Raw genomic sequence first — 20,811 nt, 5'->3', positions numbered from 1 at the left:
CTGGATTTTTGAAACCATAGAAGTTCCTCCTGCACAAGCGTGTTATTAAATTCCTCAATCAGCTGTTTTTCTTTTTGCCGCATAGACAAATCTTCCATTACTTCAAGTCGCCTCTGAAGGAAATTAATCTGTCTCTCCAATTTGCATTTCCTAACGAAAATATTGCCGAACACTTTAGAATTAAACTCCAAAGAGTTCTTCTGCACTTCTAAAAGCTTGCCGTGCATCTCTCTGTAGCCAGCCTGCCATGACTGGTTCACAATATTTCTGTACCCCGGATGAGTTGCCCAAGCTGCAATAAACCGAAAAGGTCTATTCTTTTTCGGTTGGGGACGACCTGTACAGCGTACTAGGATAGGACAATGATCAGATTGAAGCCTATTTAAAATTTCTGCGTAAGCCTCTGGAAATAGAGATAGCCAGCCACTATTGATACAAACCCGGTCAAGTTTTTTCGCCACCTCAACACCATTTTTAACCCTTCTGTACCAAGAAAATTGTCTTCCAATAGTCTTCAAGTCAAACAGATTACTATCCCCTAGAGAGGCAGCAAGCCGATCTGCATGATGACTCGAGAAGAGGCAACCCTTAGATTCATGAGAGAATAGTACTTCATTAAAATCACCAAGAACAATCCATGGCCCGCAGAAAGACGAAGACTGAGTAACAAGATAATCCCATAGCAAAACTCTGGTATTAAATTGAGGACTACCATAGATACCACTGCACCTCCAAATCACATTATTTACCTGAACCTCAACTGTAACACACTGATCGAAAGCATCAACCCATTTGCAGTGAACACCCTGTATTGCAGAAAGGAACCAAATACCCCCCTTGTGTCCTGACGCCTCCACTATACCAATAGGGTGATAACCAAGTCTTTCCCAGAACATTTTCAAGTGTTGAAAAGGACAGTGAGTTTCAACCACAATAAAAATTACAGGTTTAAATTTCCTAACCAGCTCTTTACAATTCACCCGGGCTAACTTATTAGAAGCACCCCTAATATTCCAAGCTATTATATTTAAACTATCCATAATATAAAATATAAAAATATAAAACAAGGAAATCAAAGTGCTTCACCAACCTCAAACTGAGGCTTGCCCAGCGGAAGTGACTCCCGTGACCTTCAGGTTTGCCGGATCTCCCTGGAATATCTCCTTAATCCCGCCTACCGACGTAGTAACAGCCGGCAATGCGCCTTCCTTCTCCAATGGAACCGCCACGGTAACACCATCCTTCACGGTTGCAGGAAGACATGACGATGCTTCCACCACCGTGCCTCCATTCTTCTCAACTGGCGAGCTCTGTAGGGACCCCGGCCTTGGTCGTTTTCGGAGAGAGGACCCGCAAGGCACTGGGGTGTGTCGGGTTGAGGAGATCGACGTCTCACCAACACGGGAAGCGATGTGTCCGACCTTGACTCGTGACCCGACCCTAGCACGATAGGAGCTTGATCCATTCGTGTGAGAGAAGTGAATGGTGGGCCTGATTACTCTACCCGAATCGATTCTGGATTGAATGCCTCTTTGGACCTTGTTAGATTGCTTCTGACCCAGCTTGGTTTTACCTTTCCTCACAACTTGCTCCCAGCCTGGTTCATCATGCATGCAAGCCTCCTCAACATTATTTTCTTCCAAATTATTAGCCTCCAAATCTTCTTGCAAATTCGATGCAGGATTCTCGCCAGTAACGCCACCTACCACATTAGGTTCTACTTCATTTGAATTGTGACTTTTGGTCTCAGGATGTGGCACTGCCTTTGTACCGTCCCGTGGCTTGGTGGCATCGGAATCAACACTCTTTCCTTCCCTAGAGTTTCTACCCAAGCACTGTGCCATATCGTGACCATAACGTGCACAAGAGTTACAAATTAAATTTAAACTTTCATACTCCACTACATGAGTTACGCCTTCCACAATGATATGCTTGATCACTGGCAGTCCTAAATTTATTTGAACACATACTCGGGCATATCGTCCTCTCTCAGCCAATTTAGTGGCTAAGTCCACTTTGATGGGAACTCCTATTGCAGAAGCAATACGCATCATGGCCTGTTCCTGATAGCACCAGATTGGGAGCCCCGAAATCCGAACCCATACAAGCGTAGCCCCGAAGGATTGCTCACATGGCCGAAAATCTATATCCCACGGTTTTACAGCAACATAGTGCCCCTCAATCAACCACGGACCACCAAGCATGACCTTCTCACGATCTTCACATGCATCGAATTTTACCATGAAGTACCCAAACCCCACATCAAGCAGATCAAAGCCACCTTTGATGCGCCAAACCATCCGAAGCTTGTGTGAAAGAGCTGTGTAACTATAATTTTTATCAAGAACCTTAATCACTAAAGCTTCTCGATAAGGCTCTGCCAAACAAAGCTTGGCTTCTTCAGTGAAGTTTACACATGGAGGTTGGGAATCGCCCTGCTTGCCCACCACCGTGGCTATACTATCCCCAGATAGAGATCCTGCAAGTGCAAACGCCTTCGATTTTTCTGGACCAATGACTTTATCTCTAAAGGAGATCTTTGTAGGATTTGAAAAACCCCCTCGTGAAAAACCCTCCTTGACACCGGATGCACCCCCACCCACACTCTCCCCCTTATCTCTTCCGACGGCATGGCCGCCATGCTCACTGTGTTTCGCCCTCAAACACTCGTTCCCGCTCTCTCCTTCTCTCATTCTCTCTGAGTACGGAGTACGTACTCTTTCTCTGCTAGGGTTTCAATCAGTGAACTAACTACTAAAGCAATATATACATATATGACTCCCCAATGTAATTAAAGCAATAATAAATATACAAGAAAAAAATTTCAGCTTCAATTTTCTCTCATTGCACTCAAGTTCATCAGCAGTCATTGCCCTCCATTCTGTTACCGCTGTGCTCCAAGAACAATTAGTCTTCGTGACGAGTTGAGTAAAAAGTTTGGTTTAACATAATATAATAAGATGCTTTCTTCAATAAGTGAGTGGGATGGCAAGGTGTATTATTAAATAATGTACGTTATGCTTATGTAAGTAATTATAAATAAATGTGTTTTTATGAGTAATCAGCATGAAGTAGAGTGAGAGCAAGGTATAAAGAATAAAGATTGTGTTTTTTATTTTTTGGGGAGGAATAAAGATTATGTCTAACAAATCTAAAACCAAGTAAAAGAGTGTAGCATTTTTTATTTTTTTTTTGGGTCATAACGTTGTAGCATGAAAATGTAAAAATGATGGTCCAAGATCGCTAGGCCCACCAGGCCATATTGGGCCAGAGGAGCATCGGCCTGTGATCCCTCCACTGTTGGGAGCAGGAGGTGGTCGCTGCTCTGTTAAACCAGCCTCACGCATTGCCCTCCATTCTAGGAGCCGAGGAGCCTTGGGCCTTCGCCCAGACTACCGGGCCCAACTCTCAACTTGGAGTGGGCAGACCAACAATTTGCCCTTGCAAACCCAACCTAGCAGGCCAGAAGCACTTGTTCCATCACCTTAAATGCCCCCACATGGGTTACAAGCTGCCGTTACACAGCTCGGCGAACACAAAACCACAGTCAGAGGCATTTAAGGATTCTCCTTTTCTTATATCTACCCGATGTGAGACTATAGTGGGTATAAATCTTGGGATTCTCAATTCAAGGAAAACAATTTTGAGTCCTTGCAGACCTGAAACTTATACTATAACTCAACTTTAAAATACCAAATAATAGAGACAGATTGTAATATACATATTTTATAATTAATTGCAAGTATAAAATTTACAGTACATCGAAAAGACAGACCAAAGGAAAAAATATAAAGCTTGAAACTATCTTCCTGACTAAGATAAGATTAGCATTGTCAATTTTCATTTTCATCCTAAAATAAATGCTGAGATTTATCACTTCCGAATGCCAAAAAACCAATAGAGGCTAGCCATGGCCTCTATAAATGCAAAATGTTTACACATATTACTGATTATAAATTTACCTTACCTAAGATATCCTTAAATGTAGTATAACTGTGTGTTCCAATGCAAAAACAAGTCTCCAAAGAACTGTAATAAGAGACAGCAGCTTGCTCCTCATTTTCCCTTCATTTCTTCAAAACCACCACCTTCAAATTCAAATTCAAGTAGACTGAACAAGAAAAAAAAAGGATATTTTGAAATTAAGTTTTTAATAGAACTTAATCAAATTGGTATGACCCTATATAAATAAGTTTACTTTTTAAACCTTGTAAATTTACATGCCACTATAGCAAACCATTAATGTGTTAATGCAGACAAAGGCATTTCAGTTGACACGAACCGAGACAAAGGCTGATTGAAATTTCAGTGTCTTTACTACTGTTTGATATACTAGGGTGTTTCCCGCGCTTCCCGCAGGCTGTTTTGCAAATCTATTTTATCTTTTGGTTCCTTAATCTATAGCAAAGGATTTTATATATGAATAGTAAAGTTTTTTTGCATGTTACACAGATTGAATAATTAATTTCCTTTTATTATATTTATTTTTTTTAAATTGTTAGTAAAGAGCTCGACCCTATATAAAACTGACATATGATTATCCTCTTCGACAATGCAAGTAATAACACAAAACAATAACCCAAACACAACAAATAACCGCACTCATCATACATCTCTCTTCATCACCAAATTCTCACCCCACAGCTCATAGGGAAATTATTACGTAAAAGAGAGCAAGTAATACATGATATAGCTACTATTTCTCCTTGTAGTTTTGTAAGTGTTACCATGTCCAAGCCAATGCATTATGCAAGTTCATATTAGCTATCATTCACTTATAAAATACTTTACATAGAAAATTTCTCAAATAAACAGAAAATTATACTACACACATTACACTCCAAAGCATAAAATTATAAAAGATAGAAGCCAATGTAGGATAATAAGAGAAACTACCATCAACTAACAATTATAAAAGAATAAGACATAACTTCGGGTAGTAAAAAAGGCATATCATCGAGCAGCTCCTTCTATGAATATTGTAGCTATTAGCAAAGAGAATACGAGAACTTAAGATGACATCAAAATGGAGAATCTATTTATTCAATAAAGCAATGGCCTTCACATTCAACATGATTCAACAGACGCTGCATGGCTTGTTGTTTAAATGAAATTGATTGAAAATGAAGGGATGAAAATAATCTAGTGCTTTTGGTCTGTACATACTACATATATGGATTTATTTGTAGCCATCCCTTCATCATGGAAAACAAAAGTCAAAAAATTGTCCTCAACCTTTTATTGCTTTTATAAGTCCAATAACATATGTTACATGAATCTTGACTGCAAGCATAATGTACATATTAGTATATCTAAATACCTAAACTTCCAAGTTACCATTTGGTAGTTCATGTCGTCGGGACTAAATTCAGTTTAATTTGAAATGATTCAACTTCAGAATAGTAGTAGTAGTACTTAGCACAATCAAGCAATAAAACTCAAAACACTTCCAAAGAGCATAAAACTGTTTTAAAAGACCAAGAGTACAATAAATAAACACTTCCATAATGAAGCAAGATAAGCAAAAAAAAATTTATCTAAGACACTTCAATAAAATGAGGGATAAAAAATAGTTGTGTTGGATAATTTAGAGTATTTTATTTAAAAAACCATAAAGCATTTTATCTGTGATCCTAAGTGTTAATTGTACAGAGTAATCTTTATTTTAACTATTAGCAAAACAACATGAAAATTGAATTGAAGCCTTAAATATAAAATGCTTGAAAGGAAGATCAGCTAGCATATGAGATAATTCTACTAAGCACAAACAAAATAGCTGCAATGCATATTTATTTATTTATCCCAACAATACAGTTTAAATAGAAACTAAGAATCGAACCAAGTGGAGGAACACCTACTCAAGGAGCTTGTTGCAGGTACTGACACTAATTGCGGCTGCAAGATGCCATGCAGCATGAATGTATGGAGTTTTATGAAATAAATCGTCCGCTACTAAGAGCATTCCATCCACCAATTACATCTTTATGCACCGTAGGGGCCATCCTCAAATTTGGATCTTTCAGTGAGTGCCCTTCTTGCAAATGCTACCTGAGTCAACATTTTGGTTTTCCTCGTCAAGAAGACATGCTTAAATATAATTTTTAGCTTACTTTTAAAACAACTAAAATGGTTATTTTGTCAACCTTATCATCTAAATACCACAACAATTATAGCATTAAGAGTTTGCATTAGAAGTTGATCTAAAAAGTGGTCAACTCATAGAAAGCAACACCACATCAGGCAACAAAGAAAAAATGGAAAATTTAAAAAACATGGAGAACGTATATAGATAGAGCCACTATTGCATAAACACGGTGAATACATTATTGATGGTTTTGAATTATCTCGAATAATTCTGCCAAAATAAAGTAGACTATTAATAAATTAGAGACATGAAAAACAACTGTAATCACAATCCAACACTATAATCAAGAGACAGGACTAGAGAATAGTAACCTTTTCCAACATAGAGAACCCAGATGAAGACGACAGAGGAGATGGCACGGAGAAAAAGCATTCCCCGAGCTTCAAAAATAAAAATCGAAAGCATAAATGTGATACGTAAATTCTAAAATCCACTGGGTGTGAAGATGAAATACTTAACTCTTTAGGGTTTTCTCTCCGGCGGTGACCACGGCGAATAGCAGGCGGTTGTGGCGGTGTGTGGCAGCGGAGGAGCTCCCTCCTCCCCCACGTTCTCTGTTTCGTGTCTCCCTCTCTACTTTTTTTTCTTCCATTTTTTTCCTCTCCCCTCTTTCCAATGTATTTCTATCGGTCGTGGATCCAGCAGCTGCGACGTTCTCTGCGATGGCTTCCAATTTTTCCTCCGCCGGAGAGTATTGAAGATGGAGATATTATCAGGAAGATTCAAGAGCATTTGCTTTCCATTCAAGATCTTACCAGTGAAGCCAATGGTGCTGCTCTACCTCTACTGGCTAAGAGAGTGTGTGAGTGAATGGTTTGAATTCAAAAAACAACGTTTGTAATTTTTCTTTTGTTTACATATTGGGTTATTGTAAGTTACACTTGGCATAAAAGCTGCTACACTTGTCAAGAATTTGAGACAAAAAACACAGTAACTGTTGCTGCCCAGGATCGAACTGGAGACCTTTAGTGTGTAAGACTAACGTGATAACCACTACACCACAGCAACCTGCATGCCTCCACATTTAATGAAAATATAAAATAAAGTAATTATGACGTCATAAAAAAATTCAAGGCCACAAAAATAATCGAAAAATCAGCGAAGGAAAATCCATCAGCTGAAACAAAAACAGAAAAAGAAAAATAGAAGAAAGAAGGAAAGAAAGAAAAGAAACCAACCTGGCTGTTCCATTAGGAAATCTATACGTGCTAGAGCCCTAGAAATTCTAGGGTTCCTTGCATTTTATCGAAAAAGTTTTTTGCATTTGTTAATTTACTCTGTCCAGGGGGTTCAATTGTTTGATTTATTTCATTATTCTCCAGGTTTATTTTTGTGATTTTGAAAAGAAAAAAAAAAAGGAAAATGGTGAGGGTTTTGAGGAGCTGCATTCAATCGATATTGAAGATGGTCAACTCGTTTATTGGAATGGCTGGAATAGCCATGATTCTCTATTCTGCGTGGATGATCAGGATTTGGCAGAGGGAGATGGGTGAGCTTCCATTTGGTTCGGATTCTAAATATCCACCTCCCTGGTAAATTATAAAATTCCCTTTGAATTTAGATTTTGATTGTCCATTGAAGATAAAATTGTTGGGAAGGCTAATTACTTTTGTTAATGTGCTGTTAGTGGATGCTAATTACTTTTGTTATTGATTTGTTGGATGGAACATGAAATTTTTGGAAATCAAGGAATTAAATAGGGTAAGGGAATTGCTTATTATTGGGGATTTTTGTTTTTCATGGGAGAGAAGGCTGTTGAATTCCTAGTAGTTTTGGAAATTAAGGGATTTGGTGATAGTTTTACATGCAAGCAGGATTTTTTGAGCGGGGATGCTGCATTTTGGAACCTAAAATTTGCATTATTTGATTCCTTGTCTGAACACAGGGAGTTTTTTTATGTTGATTGTTTTATTTTGTTTTGTTTTATTGTTTGGTGTTGATTGTTTGTTGGTGATCAAATTGCTTTTTTTTTTTCCCAACACAATCAGGTTCATTTACACATTTCTTTTCCTTGGAGTTGTGTTCTGTATGATCACCTGTACTGGTCATGTTGCTGCTGAAACTGCCAATGGCTGTTGCTTGTATATGGTATCCTTTTCTTGACTATTGTTAATAATTTCAGTTCATGATGAGTGCATATTCATGTTTGCATCAGACACAGCATGAGGTTATAGAAGACAAGGCAGAACCATAGTTACATGGAACGCAATATGTTTTGGTACGGGAACGGGTACGCAGCATGCGGAACGCCATATGTAAAATATTTTATGTGGAAAATATACATATGACGTTCCAATATGTAGACGAATTGGTACCCGGTACGCTACCTAATTAGTGAATTCATGTAACTATGGGCAGAACTAAGAAAATTTTAAGGTACTTGAATTCCCAAATCTAGTTCATGTTTTCTATTGAAAAGAGTCTTATTTATTTATTGTATGGATGATCATTCATGATCTATAAAAGGTACTTATCCTAAAGTTAAAAATGTTTTCTATTTTCAGAATTTTATAAAGGAAAAAGGTGAATACAGGACATGAAAATAAAAGACAAGATTTTATTATTATCACTGTTCTCACTTTTTTCTTCCCAATATTTAGAAAACAAAAAACATTGAAAGTGAAAGCGCACTAAAAGATTTCTTTCTCTCCCTCATTGAATTGACCTTTCAAACAGCCCTAGACAGCAGTAAGCTAGTAATATTGTTTTTAATTTTAGAAGTATTTCATATTATGATATCATTATGTCATTAAAGCACTGTTGACCTTGACTGCTTACAGTATATGGTGTTCATGGTTATCCTTATAATGCTGGAAGCTTCATTAGCAGTTGATGTGTTTTTACACTCAGACTGGGAGAAGGTATGTATGCATGGAAACACACCCATAGTAATGTTTTTGTTAATTCAATACACATGTAGTTCTTTCTCGAAGTAACACATTCAATGGGTTAAGTTATGGTCTGAACCATTTTAACTTGGCAATTGGAATCAGGACTTTCCAATCGACCCCACAGGCAACTTTGATCAGTTCCAGAAGTTCGTAAAATCAAACTTTGAGATGTGCAAATGGGTTGGTCTGTCACTTGTTGCTCTGCAGGTAAATTTCCCTCCATGTATGTGCGTGCGCGTGCAACGACAACAATTTAAGATGCATTTACCGATGTTGCCTATTTATAAATGTTTGAAAAAGTGCTTTATTCTTTCTTAGAAACATGAATTCAACTTGCTTGTTGGGTTATTTCTTCCTGACAGCAAAACCTGGATACCTATTTTATTTTTAAATGGATCTGTATGTATCTTCTTTTTTTCCGTTTTTTAAGATCTTTCAATGGTACATGATCAGCTGATGGATACTTTTTTCAGTTTTTTGTTGTTCTTGGGCACATTTTTCTGCTGCTAAGTACTAACCTTTTGTTTAAAAAAAAAGAGAGAGAGAGAAAAAAAGCTGATGGTGAAGTAGTGTTCTATTTTGAATCGGTGAATTTTGGTTGATGGATGGCTTCTGTGCCCTTTACTAGCAGGGTCTCTCTTTGCTAATGTCAATGATTCTCAAAGGTCTTGGGCCACATCAATCCTACGACAGTGATGATGAGTATGGCCCTGACAGTGTGCCACTCTTGAAGAATGCTCCGCCTTATGCTAAAAATGAAACATGGCTTAGGATTAATGACAAGGTAAAACTATTAGAATGCTTTGCCACAGATACCGCTTTACATGTCAGATATATTAATTGAAATTGTAGAGAAAAATCTAATTGAATCCTAAAATAAGCATAACTTGAATAATATTTTAGTATAAAACATCTAGATAGATATAAGATTTGGAAGAATGTGATCGTAGTTGGTCTCATTTGAAGGTAAATAAAATAATCCAACTATAAGAGAAAGTTTAGTAATGTATTGACAGCGTAAAATATTTTATACAGTCGTCCAATTACATTCGTTCTTTTAGATGATCATTCGCCTGACCAATGTAAAACGCAGTTATTTTAGCTGACGTCCCATTGTGTAATTAGATGTACATATAAAACTATTTTACATTGATGATACATCAAAATTAAATTCATATATATGTGTGTTAGCATCCTCTTTACTTGGGGTTCCAAGATGCTGCTCAGAGCACAAACTTTTGCTGTTGATGTTGTTGTCCATTTTTCATAACTACAATAGAACATTATTCTTTCAGTTCTTGGATACATTAACAGATATCCTGCTTGGTTTTATTTTGTTACTATATATCAGTTATATCCCACCCTATAGTTGGATTAAAGGGGTTTGAAGCTCTACTCGTTATTAAGAAAGTTATCATGCTAAACCTTAATTTTTTTTTTTTTTACCGGCTTAACTCTCTATCATTGACAATCCCGCCGTTATCTCTTATTCAGGCAAATAGGTGATCTTTTGCTCCGACATTTTGAGCCATGGAAAGACATAGGGATGGTCGTCGTTTTAAAATCGAAGTTGACATAGTTAAGAATCTGTCACCTGGAGACGGATTAGCAATTTTACATGGTAGTGATGCAAGATTCTATCAGAAGAAAAATTGATGGCGATGGGAGGAAACAAGTGCTTGCTGACTCTAGCATTTGATACAACAACGCCATGATAGTTATGAGACGATATGTTCGTTCTCTATGACTAATGCTTTTTAGAATGTATATGTAATCCAGTCCCTTTTTTAATCTCCCCCCCCCCCCCCTTTTTCTTTTTTTTTTTTTTCCATGCATATTCTGTTGAAAGTGTCTCTGAAGAAGTTGGACTGGATCAGCAGATATAAATAAATTTTCATTTTTCCCTACTTAGAGCATCAGTGAAGCATGCCATGGATCTAATAAGTTACACCCTAACCTAGAATATCTTTAATCAAGCATCATGAATATGTACCCTAAACTAAATATATTTGCAAAATAAAAAGTATATTTTTTGTTCTGTAATGTCAGTCAATTTTTTTTTCTATTTTATCTTTATATATTATTAGGGAATCACCATGTGAGTAGCCCCTTCTGAAATATGCATATCTAGAGTAGCACGTGTTGAAGCTTCAATGAGAACTAGCACTGAAACTACTATAAGTTTTTCCTCCTAGAAAGAGTTGGCAAAATTATAAGTTGTGGAAGTTTTAGGTCATACCACCTAGTGACTGTTAGTAGATCAATTTTGAAGAAAATTTTGCCCCTACCATGTGGTTTAGTTTGGACAACTCGTGAAGTCTTTTGTTTCCTCATGCAATAACACATGTAGAGGTGTAGAAAAAGAAGAAACAAAACAAAACACTACTACTCTACTAGGTGAAGCTATAGCACTAGCATTTACTAAAGGCTTTTATCCTCTCCTTTCGCATATAACATTTCTGAACCACTGTTTCGTTAGTTCAGGTACTCCATGATTTTATACTACTGAAAAGATTTATTCATCTGCCTATAATATAGTGTGAAAATTTTGAGGATAAAAAATGTGGTAAATTAATTTTATTTATTTCAAGCTACATTTTTTTTCAATACAGAGGAACAAAGACGCAGAGTATTATTAACAGGTTATAAAATTTACAACACACGGAAATAAGAAAGACCACACGTATAATTCCAGCAGCAGCAGCATTAAGGCTCATACTTAAAAGCTCGGTAAGTGAAGAGTGCTTTATTCTTTATTAATTAAACAAATTTTATTTTTTATTTATTATATTTTATAAAAAAACTTTCAAATGTACTAGTATATCGGTGTTTCAATAATTTTTAATCATTAATTTTAATTATTAAAAATATATATAATATATATAATTAAGATCAACGATTTAAATTTACTGAAATACCGGTGTACCAGTATACTTAAAAGATTTCCTATTTTATATTAATAACTTAGATTTAGAATTTAAAATTTATATTTTAAAATTCAAAAAACTTTGCACTCCTTATTTTATTTGGAACGTATAAGCGTTCGGCAGCATTAAGAGATCAGTTCAAAGGAAATTATGGTGTCCATGGTTCTCTCACAAACAAACAAACATGCATTTATTGAGCCTAACCAGAACCACCATTTTAGTTGTGTTTAAGTATTTGAGAATTAGATAACTCCTTTATTAGGACATCGTGATTCATGGGCATTTATTATTTTATTCTGCCAAATATGCTTTTGTAAAATTTAAAAGAGTATTGCTGCACTTTGTACGAAGAACTCATAGTGCAACTGAAAGTGAGAAACTTTGAATTTTTTTGTTTTCATCATTGAGCTTGTCTCCTTAGGTCATCCGGGGTGTCATAATTAAAGGCAAAGATGGTCAAAATTCATGTTTTTTAATTTATTTTAAGAGAAACATTAAGAAACTAATAATTTTAGTTAAAAAAAAAAAAAAGGAGAAATTTGACTAGTATCGGCTCAAATGTGGGAGAATATAAGAAAGATGATCATCTAATATTTTTTATTATTTAATGTTTGGTTTATATATTGCAAATAGGTTTTGATAGTGAGTAATTAAAATCTGTCTAAAATTTTAGTCATATTAGATTAAATTATTTGGACTCTCAGTATTATTATTTGATTGGGTTAACATTATGAGTGACTTTATTTATTAATTATTAGATAGTTCATATTATTTTAAAAGTAATAATTTAAAGAGTCTAATTTTAGTGTATTAATAATATAAAATATTTTACAATTTTTTTAAATATTTATTTATATAGTTAATAAAAATAATAAATACTTATAATAATATAATATATATAATTAAATATACGTATAAAATTATTTTACGATTAAAGTGTATTAGGATTAAATTTTAATCTAAACGCGTCTATCGAAAAGTTCGCAAACGCATCCAAGTCGAACAAAACTAAACTAAGGCTTCTTTAAACGGCATTTCTGTTATAAAATAAAAGATATATATATATATATAAAGATGTATAAATAGAATACTCTAGTATTAAAATAATTAGCTCAATAATAATCTATATATATATAATAATATTATATATTGTAATGTGTATATATATACAAAGATAGAAAGAAGTATTAAAAATAAAGAGAGAGAGAATCGCATTTGTTTATTGTTACAATCTCAATATAATAAAGATGGTTAATATTGCTATTAATATTATATGTAAAGAGTAATAGAAAATAGAATTTAAAATACTTATAAAATAAAAGAAGAGAAAGAATTGTAGTAGAAATATAAGGAGAAGAGTATTTGATTGCAGCATAAAAGAGGATTGATTTATTTGTAAGAAAGGGAGAATGGTATTTTGTTCTGTTGTTATGTAACTTTCAAAGGCTTGAACCTCTATTTATAGATGTACATAGGATAGATTTTCAAATGTTTATTAAAAGCATTCTTCCTTGAGAATACTACACCGCCCTTCATAAATGGGCATCCACGTAACAAATCTTATCTCAACACTCCCCCTTGGATGCTCATTTAGGAATATGCCTCATTAAAACCTTACTAAAGGAAAACCCTGTGGGAAAAACCTTAGTGAAGGAAAAAGAGTACAATATCCTTTGTGATGGGGACTGCCTCATTAAAAACCTTGTCAAGAAAAACCCAATGGGAAAAAAAAAACTTGACCAAGGGAAAAAGAGTACAGTCTCCCCCTCTTGCCGACATCATTTAATGTCTCGAAATCGGCGCATCCCAATTTTATGTACCAATCTTTCAAAGGAGGATTTTGGGAGTGACTTTGTAAATAAATCTGCCAAATTGTCACTTGAACGGATCTGTTGGACATCAATTGTCCCTTGATTTTGAAGGTCATGAGTGAAGAAGAATTTGGGAGAAATATGCTTTGTTCTATCACCTTTGATGTATCCACCCTTAAGTTGAGCAATGCATGCTGCATTATCTTCAAACAGGACAGTTGGAGCTATCTTATGATCAATCAGTCCACATGATGATAGAATATATTGAATCAGACTCCTCAGCCAAAAACACTCGCGACTAGCTTCATGAATCGCCAGTATTTCAGCATGATTAGAGGATGTTGCAGCAATCGTCTGTTTCGTGGACCTCCAAGATATAGCTGTACCACCATATGTGAACAGGTATCCTGTTTGAGATCTCCCTTTATGTGGATCAGACAAGTATCCGGCATCTGCATAGCCAACTAGTTGTGACTTGGATCCATAGGGATAAAACAATCCCATATCAACTGTTCCATGAAGATATCGAAAAATTTGTTTGATTCCACTCCAATGTCTTCTGGTTGGAGAGGAACTATACCTTGCTAGTAAATTCACCGCGAATGATATGTCAGGTCGCGTATTATTAGCAAGATACATTAGCGCTCCAATGGCACTAAGATATGGTACTTCAGGACCAAGGATATCTTCATTTTCTTCTTTAGGACGGAATTGATCCTTTTTCACATCCAAAGATCTTACGATCATTGGTGTACTTAATGGATGTGACTTGTCCATATAAAATCTTTTCAAGATTCTTTCTGTGTATGTTGTTTGATGAATAAAGATCCCACCTTTTATATGCTCGATCTGCAGGCCGAGACAAAACTTAGTCTTTCCAAGATCTTTCATCTCGAACTCTTCTTTTAGAGTTTTTATAATTGTTGGAATCTCTTCAGGAGTCCCAATGATATTTAAATCATCAACGTACACAGCAATTATAATGAACCCAGATGTAGTTTTCTTTATGAAAACACATGGGCAGATATCATCATTCTTGAAACCATTTTTGGCCAGATACTGAGTAGGACGATTATACCACATTCGTCCAGATTGCTTTAGACCATATAAAGATCTTTGCAATTTGACTGAGTATAACCCTTGCGAATATTCACTGGATGGTTTAGATATCTTTAGTCCTTCAGGGACTTTCATATAGATATCCCGATCTAATGAGCCGTACAAATAGGCTGTTACCACATCCATTAAATGCATATGCAGTTTATGATATGCAGATAAACTGACCAAATAACGCAATGTTATCGCATTCACTACAGAGGAATACGTTTCTTCATAATCTATACCGGGCCTTTGTGAAAAACCTTGTGCCACAAGTCGGGCTTTATAGCGCACAACTTCATTTTTCTCATTTCATTTTCTCACAAATACCCATTTGTATTCAACAGGTTTTACATCTTCTGGTGTACGGACTACAGGTCCAAAGACTTCACGTTTTGTAAGTGAGTCTAATTCAGCCTTCATGGCTGCTTCCCATTTTGGCCAATCATTTCTTTGTCGACATTCTTCAACTGATCTTGGCTCAAGATCTTTACTCTCATGCATGATATTTAATGCCACATTATATGCAAATATTTCATTGACAATTGTCTTATTTCGGTCCCATTTCTCTCCTGTAAAGACATAATTTATCGAGATCTCGTCATTTTCACAATTTTCAGGTACCTGAACGTCTTCTGGCGTTATATCAGAATTTTGGATAACTGCCGGTGTCTTTACTATGTCTTTTTCAACAGGAATCGTATTTACCTCTTTTCTCTTTCGAGGATTTTTATCTTTGGAACCGACAGGCCTGCCACGCTTCTGGCGTGTATTTGCTTCCGTGGCTATTTGTCCTACTGGGACATCAATTCGAATTGGGGCATTTTCCGCCCTGCCACGCTTCTAGCGTGAATTTGCTTCAGTGGCTACTTGTCCTACTGGGACGTCAATTCGAATTGAGGCATTTTTCGTTGGTATGTAAGATTTGGTTATCCTCTTTGTATCGGAAAATGCATCAGGCAATTCATTTGCTATTCTTTGCAAATGTATAATCTTTTGAACTTCTAGTTCACATTTCCCTGATCGAGGATCTAAATGCATCAACGATGATGCATTCCAATTAAGTTCCTTTTCAGGAAGCTTATTCTCTCCCCCTAATGTTGGAAATTTTGATTCATCAAAATGACAATCCGCAAACCGGGCTTTAAACACATTACCAGTTTGTATCTCAAGATACCTCACTATAGAGGGAGAATCATATCCAACATATATCCCCAATTTTCTTTGGGGTCCCATTTTGGTGCGATTAGGTGGTGCAATGGGAACATATATCGCACACCCAAATATTCTTAAATGGGAGACATTTGGCTGCTGGCCAAAAGCTAATTGCATAGGAGAGAACCGATGGTAACTCATTGGCCTCAAACGAATAAGTGCTGCGGCATGTAAAATAGCATGCCCCCAAACCGAGGTTGGGAGATTTGTTCTCATAAGCAAAGGTCTAGCAATCAATTGGAGGCGTTTAATAAGTGATTCTGTTAACCCATTTTGTGTGTGAACATAAGCCACTGGATGTTCAACACTTATTCCATTAGCCATACAATAAGCATCAAAAGCTTGGGAAGTAAATTCACCAGCATTATCAAGACGAATTGCTTTGATTGGATTTTCTGGAAATTGTGCTTTTAATCGAATAATTTGAGCCAGTAATCTCGCAAACGCCAGGTTGCGAGAAGATAATAAGCACACATGTGACCATCTCGAAGATGCGTCTATCAGGACCATAAAATATCTAAAAGATCCACATGGTGGATGAATAGGTCCACATATATCACCTTGAATCCTCTCTAGGAATTCAGGGGACTCAAATCCAATCTTTACTGGTGATGGCCTTAAAATTAACTTCCCTTGAGAACATGCAGCATAACAAAATTCACTAGTTTTAAGAATCTTCTAGTCCTTTAGTGAATGCCCATGAGAGTTTTCAATAATTCTTCTCATCATGGTTGTTCCCGGATGACCCAATCGGTCGTGCCAAGTTATGAACTCATTTGAGTTAGTAAACTTCTGGTTTACAATGGCATGTGATTCAATTGCACTAATCTTGGTATAATACAACCCAGATGAAAGTGAGGGTAATTTTTCTAATATAACTTTCTTATTTGAATCATGAGTTGTGATATATAAATACTCATGATCTCCCTCATTCATAGTCTCAATATGATATCCATTTCAGCGAATATCTTTAAAGCTCAACAAGTTTCTTCGAGACTTGGTAGATAACAGTGCATTATTTATTATAAATTTTGTTCCTCCAGGAAACAAAATTATAGCTCTTCCGGAGCCTTCTATCACATTGCCTGAGCCAATAATAGTGTTAACATATTCCTCTTTTGGCACAAGATGGGTAAAATATATATCACTTTTGAGAATAGTGTGTGAACTTGCACTATCCGCAAGGCATACATCTTCATTACATATCCTTGCCATTCTTCAAAAACAAATAATAATAAAATTAGTAGTATGCACAGTTAAATTGAATACTTGATCAGAATTATTTTTCTAAGAAATACTGTACATAAAATAATGTCATATACTAAAATTTTATTTTAAAATTTGACACATTTAATAATTTCAAAATTTATTAATATTTCATTATTTATGTACATCACATTTGAAACTTAAATACATAGAAAATAAAACTTAACAATAAGTTTTTTACATTATTTATTTACATATATACTTCACAATCCCACATATTAAACTATTCCATCATTGATCAAATGACCAATATTTCCTTCAGGGTCCTCAAAGAAATCAGATACATCATAATGAGTGGTGGAGTTCTCAGCATCATTTGAAACAAAATTTGTTTCCTTTCCTTTGTCGTTCTTTTTCAAAGATGCCTGGTAAAGATCGACTAGGTGCCTTGGGGTACGACAGGTACGTGACCAATGGCCCTTTCCACCACAGCGGAAACACTTCTCCTCGGTTGATTTATTCTGCCCGATATTCCTTTCTTTGTCCCACTTCTGGTGAGATCCTCTCTTTTGAACATAATTCTTTTTCCTTCCATAATTTTTCTTGTTATTAAAAGCTTGCCATTTACCTCTTCTGGGGTAATGATTTGCCGCATTTACTTCAGGAAATGGGACGGCACCAGCTGGGCGCGCTTCATGATTTTTTAATAACAACTCATTGTTGCGTTCGGCAACAAGAAGGCAAGAAATTAACTCAGAATATTTTTTAAACCCTTTCTCTCGATACTGCTGCTGCAGGAGCACATTCGAGGCATGGAAGGTTGAGAAAGTTTTCTCCAACATATCATGATCAGTTATTTTTTTCCCACACAATTTCATTCGTGAGGTGATTCGAAACATTGCAGAATTATATTCATTTATAGATTTAAAATCTTGTAAACGCAAATGCGTCCATTCATACCGGGCTTGAGGAAGTATCACCGTTTTCTAATGATTGTACCTTTCTTCAAGGTCTTTCCAAAGATCTGCAGGATCTTTTAATGTGAGATATTCATTTTTCAATCCCTCGTCAAGGTGACGACGAAGAAAAATCATGGCTTTGCCTTTATCCTTCTGGGATGCATTATTTTCAGCCTTAATGGTATCTCCAAGATCCATTGAATCAAGATGGATTTCAGCATCTAATATCCATGATAAATAATTGTTTCCAGATATATCAAGAGCATTGAATTCAAGATGAGAGAGCTTCGACATAATGAAAAATTGTTACTTGAGTCTTCCTAAAAATTTGATCAGAGTCTCGTGCTGATAACGTGTTGTAAAATAAAAGATATATATATAAAGATGTATAAATAGAAGACTCTAGTATTAAAATAATTAGCTCAATAATAATCTATATATATATAATAATATTATATGTTGTAATGTGTATATATATATAAAGATAGAAAGAAGTATTAAAAATAAAGAGAGAGAGAATCGCATTTGTTTATTGTTACAATCTCAATATAATAAAGATGGTTAATATTGCTATTAATATTATATGTAAAGAGTAATAAAAAAATAGAATTTAAAATACTTATAAAATAAAAGAAGAGAAAGAATTGTAGTAGAAATATAAGGAGAAGAGTATTTGATTGCAGCATAAAAGAGAATTTATTTATTTGTAAAAAAGGGAAAATAGTATTTTATTCTGTTGTTATGTAACTTTCAGAGGCTTGAACCTCTATTTATAGATGTACATATAATAGATTTTCAAATGCTTATTAAAAGCATTCTTCCTTAAAAATACTACACCGCCCTTCATAAATGGGCATCCACGTAACAAATCTTATCTCAACAATTTCGACCACCAAATCTGTTGGATTTGATGCCATGTCTCGAAGCCTTTTGTAAATCTTACTCTTACACGTGGTTACCTTATTCAATCATTCTCCGATAATCAAGGAAATCTATTGATGATTTAATTTGCCAAACATTGAGATTAGGATATACTACATATTCAAAAATATTATTGTACATTTGTACATAAAAAATAATCATCATATATTTATATATAAATATATATTATTTAATTTATTTTTAATATATATTTTATATTTTAATAATTAATTTTAATATACATTTAACATTATAATACATTTATACGTACCTACAAAATCAAAGGTAAGACACAAACTTTTGTAATTATCTACATTGCAAAATGTGCCAATGAAGAAATCTTAGTATAGTTTCTAAATTCATGCTCTATTTCTTTTTAAACAAAAAATTCAATCTAATAAAGTGAAACGAAACAATACAGACTAATATATCAAACAGCTAATCAATAAGTCAGTAACAAAACAACACAAAAATATATTTTACTATTATTTTCAGAATAATCATTAACAACAAAAAATATCTATATTTTTTCACTCTTTATAATTAAGTAAGGATATATTGATAATTTTTTCTACATATTTGTCCTTATTCTAAAATATAAGTCTATTTTTTTATCCAAATATTTTAAATAATAGTAAATAAACATATCAACTATTTCTTTCGATTCTCCTTTTTTTTGTTACTTTTGTCCAACTTAAAAAATATTTCTTCAACAAATTTAAAAAAGACTAATCTATAAAAATTAGATACTCATATACTCGACACTGATCAATTAAATTCACAATAAAAAAATAAATGATCAACATCCATACATAATATATTAATCCAACTAATATAATCTAACTTTTTATTATTATACATTTTTTTTACTTATTAATATTTGTGCTTCATAGAAAAGGGTAAAGATTTAATTTTATTATTAAAATATAAGTAAATTATTTTAATTTAGTTTTTGAAATTTTAAAAGTATTAATTTTTAAAATCACATTTTGTAAGAAGCACTTTTCTGCCTAAAATAATATTTATAAGGTAAATTAAACATATAAAATTAATTGAAAGTTTATAAACTAAATTTATATTTCTAAAATAAATTCAAATTACTAAACATAAAATATATTTACAATTAAAAATTTACATAAAAGTAAAAAAATAAGATGGAGCTCTACAACTAATCTATAACAACTGCAAATCTGTAATTACTGGCTATAATGCAGTTATGCTGATTTTTTATTTAAATAAAATAAATTAATTAATTACTCAAATAAATTGATTTATTAAATTTTACTTTTTTAAATTTTTAGTTACAATTTCGCTGACACAACAAAAGAAAATGAAGATGACGATATTTGCACTAGTATTGACAGCAAAAATAGTACTGAATTATTTTTGTATTTTTGCTGTTGTTACTAGCAAAAATAGAACAACTTTTTTTTCTACGTTTACGCTATCATTGAAAATGGGCAAAAAAAAAAAAAAGAAGAAAAAAAAATATTGTAAATCACTCCCACATTTTTCTTTTCTCTCTTTTATCCGTTTTCAGTGTAAATATGTAATTTTTGTTTTTACTTTTTGTGCTAGCAAAAGTTTAACTAAATGTTAAAAAAATTCTGTAAATTAATTTATTCGAGTAAATAATTA

General features: G+C 34.2%; 1 protein-coding gene, 1 long non-coding RNA gene and 2 other non-coding genes across 4 annotated transcripts; 1 reads left to right on the top strand and 3 right to left on the bottom strand.

Moving 5' to 3' along the window:
* Positions 1–3,222: 3,222 nt before the first annotated feature.
* On the bottom strand, positions 3,223–3,531 carry LOC148570025 (signal recognition particle RNA). Its single transcript, XR_015908704.1, has one exon.
* Positions 3,532–3,764: 233 nt separating this feature from the next.
* On the bottom strand, positions 3,765–6,987 carry LOC148570024 (uncharacterized). The gene is made up of 3 exons (XR_015907520.1): positions 6,457–6,987; positions 5,859–6,048; positions 3,765–4,111 (listed from the first exon to the last, which is right to left on the bottom strand). It is a non-coding gene; the product is annotated as an uncharacterized LOC148570024 (long non-coding RNA).
* Positions 6,988–7,080: 93 nt separating this feature from the next.
* TRNAV-UAC (transfer RNA valine (anticodon UAC)) lies at positions 7,081–7,153 on the bottom strand. The gene has a single exon. It is a non-coding gene; the product is annotated as a tRNA-Val (tRNA).
* Positions 7,154–7,242: 89 nt separating this feature from the next.
* On the top strand, positions 7,243–10,943 carry LOC107629874 (Tetraspanin family protein). Its single transcript, XM_016332811.3, has 6 exons — positions 7,243–7,677; positions 8,134–8,233; positions 8,926–9,006; positions 9,139–9,243; positions 9,668–9,820; positions 10,531–10,943. The coding sequence occupies exons 1-6, from the start codon at positions 7,508–7,510 to the stop codon at positions 10,540–10,542; spliced, it is 621 nt and encodes a 206-aa protein (XP_016188297.1). The 5' UTR covers positions 7,243–7,507; the 3' UTR covers positions 10,543–10,943.
* Positions 10,944–20,811: the final 9,868 nt, after the last annotated feature.

Source organism: Arachis ipaensis, chromosome B3 (assembly GCF_059453495.1).
Source record: "Arachis ipaensis isolate K30076 ecotype BB chromosome B3, ASM5945349v1, whole genome shotgun sequence".
Taxonomy (NCBI): Eukaryota; Viridiplantae; Streptophyta; class Magnoliopsida; order Fabales; family Fabaceae; genus Arachis; species Arachis ipaensis.
The sequence above is the reverse complement of the archived record's forward strand: the minus strand, read 5'-3'. Positions and strand labels throughout refer to the sequence as shown.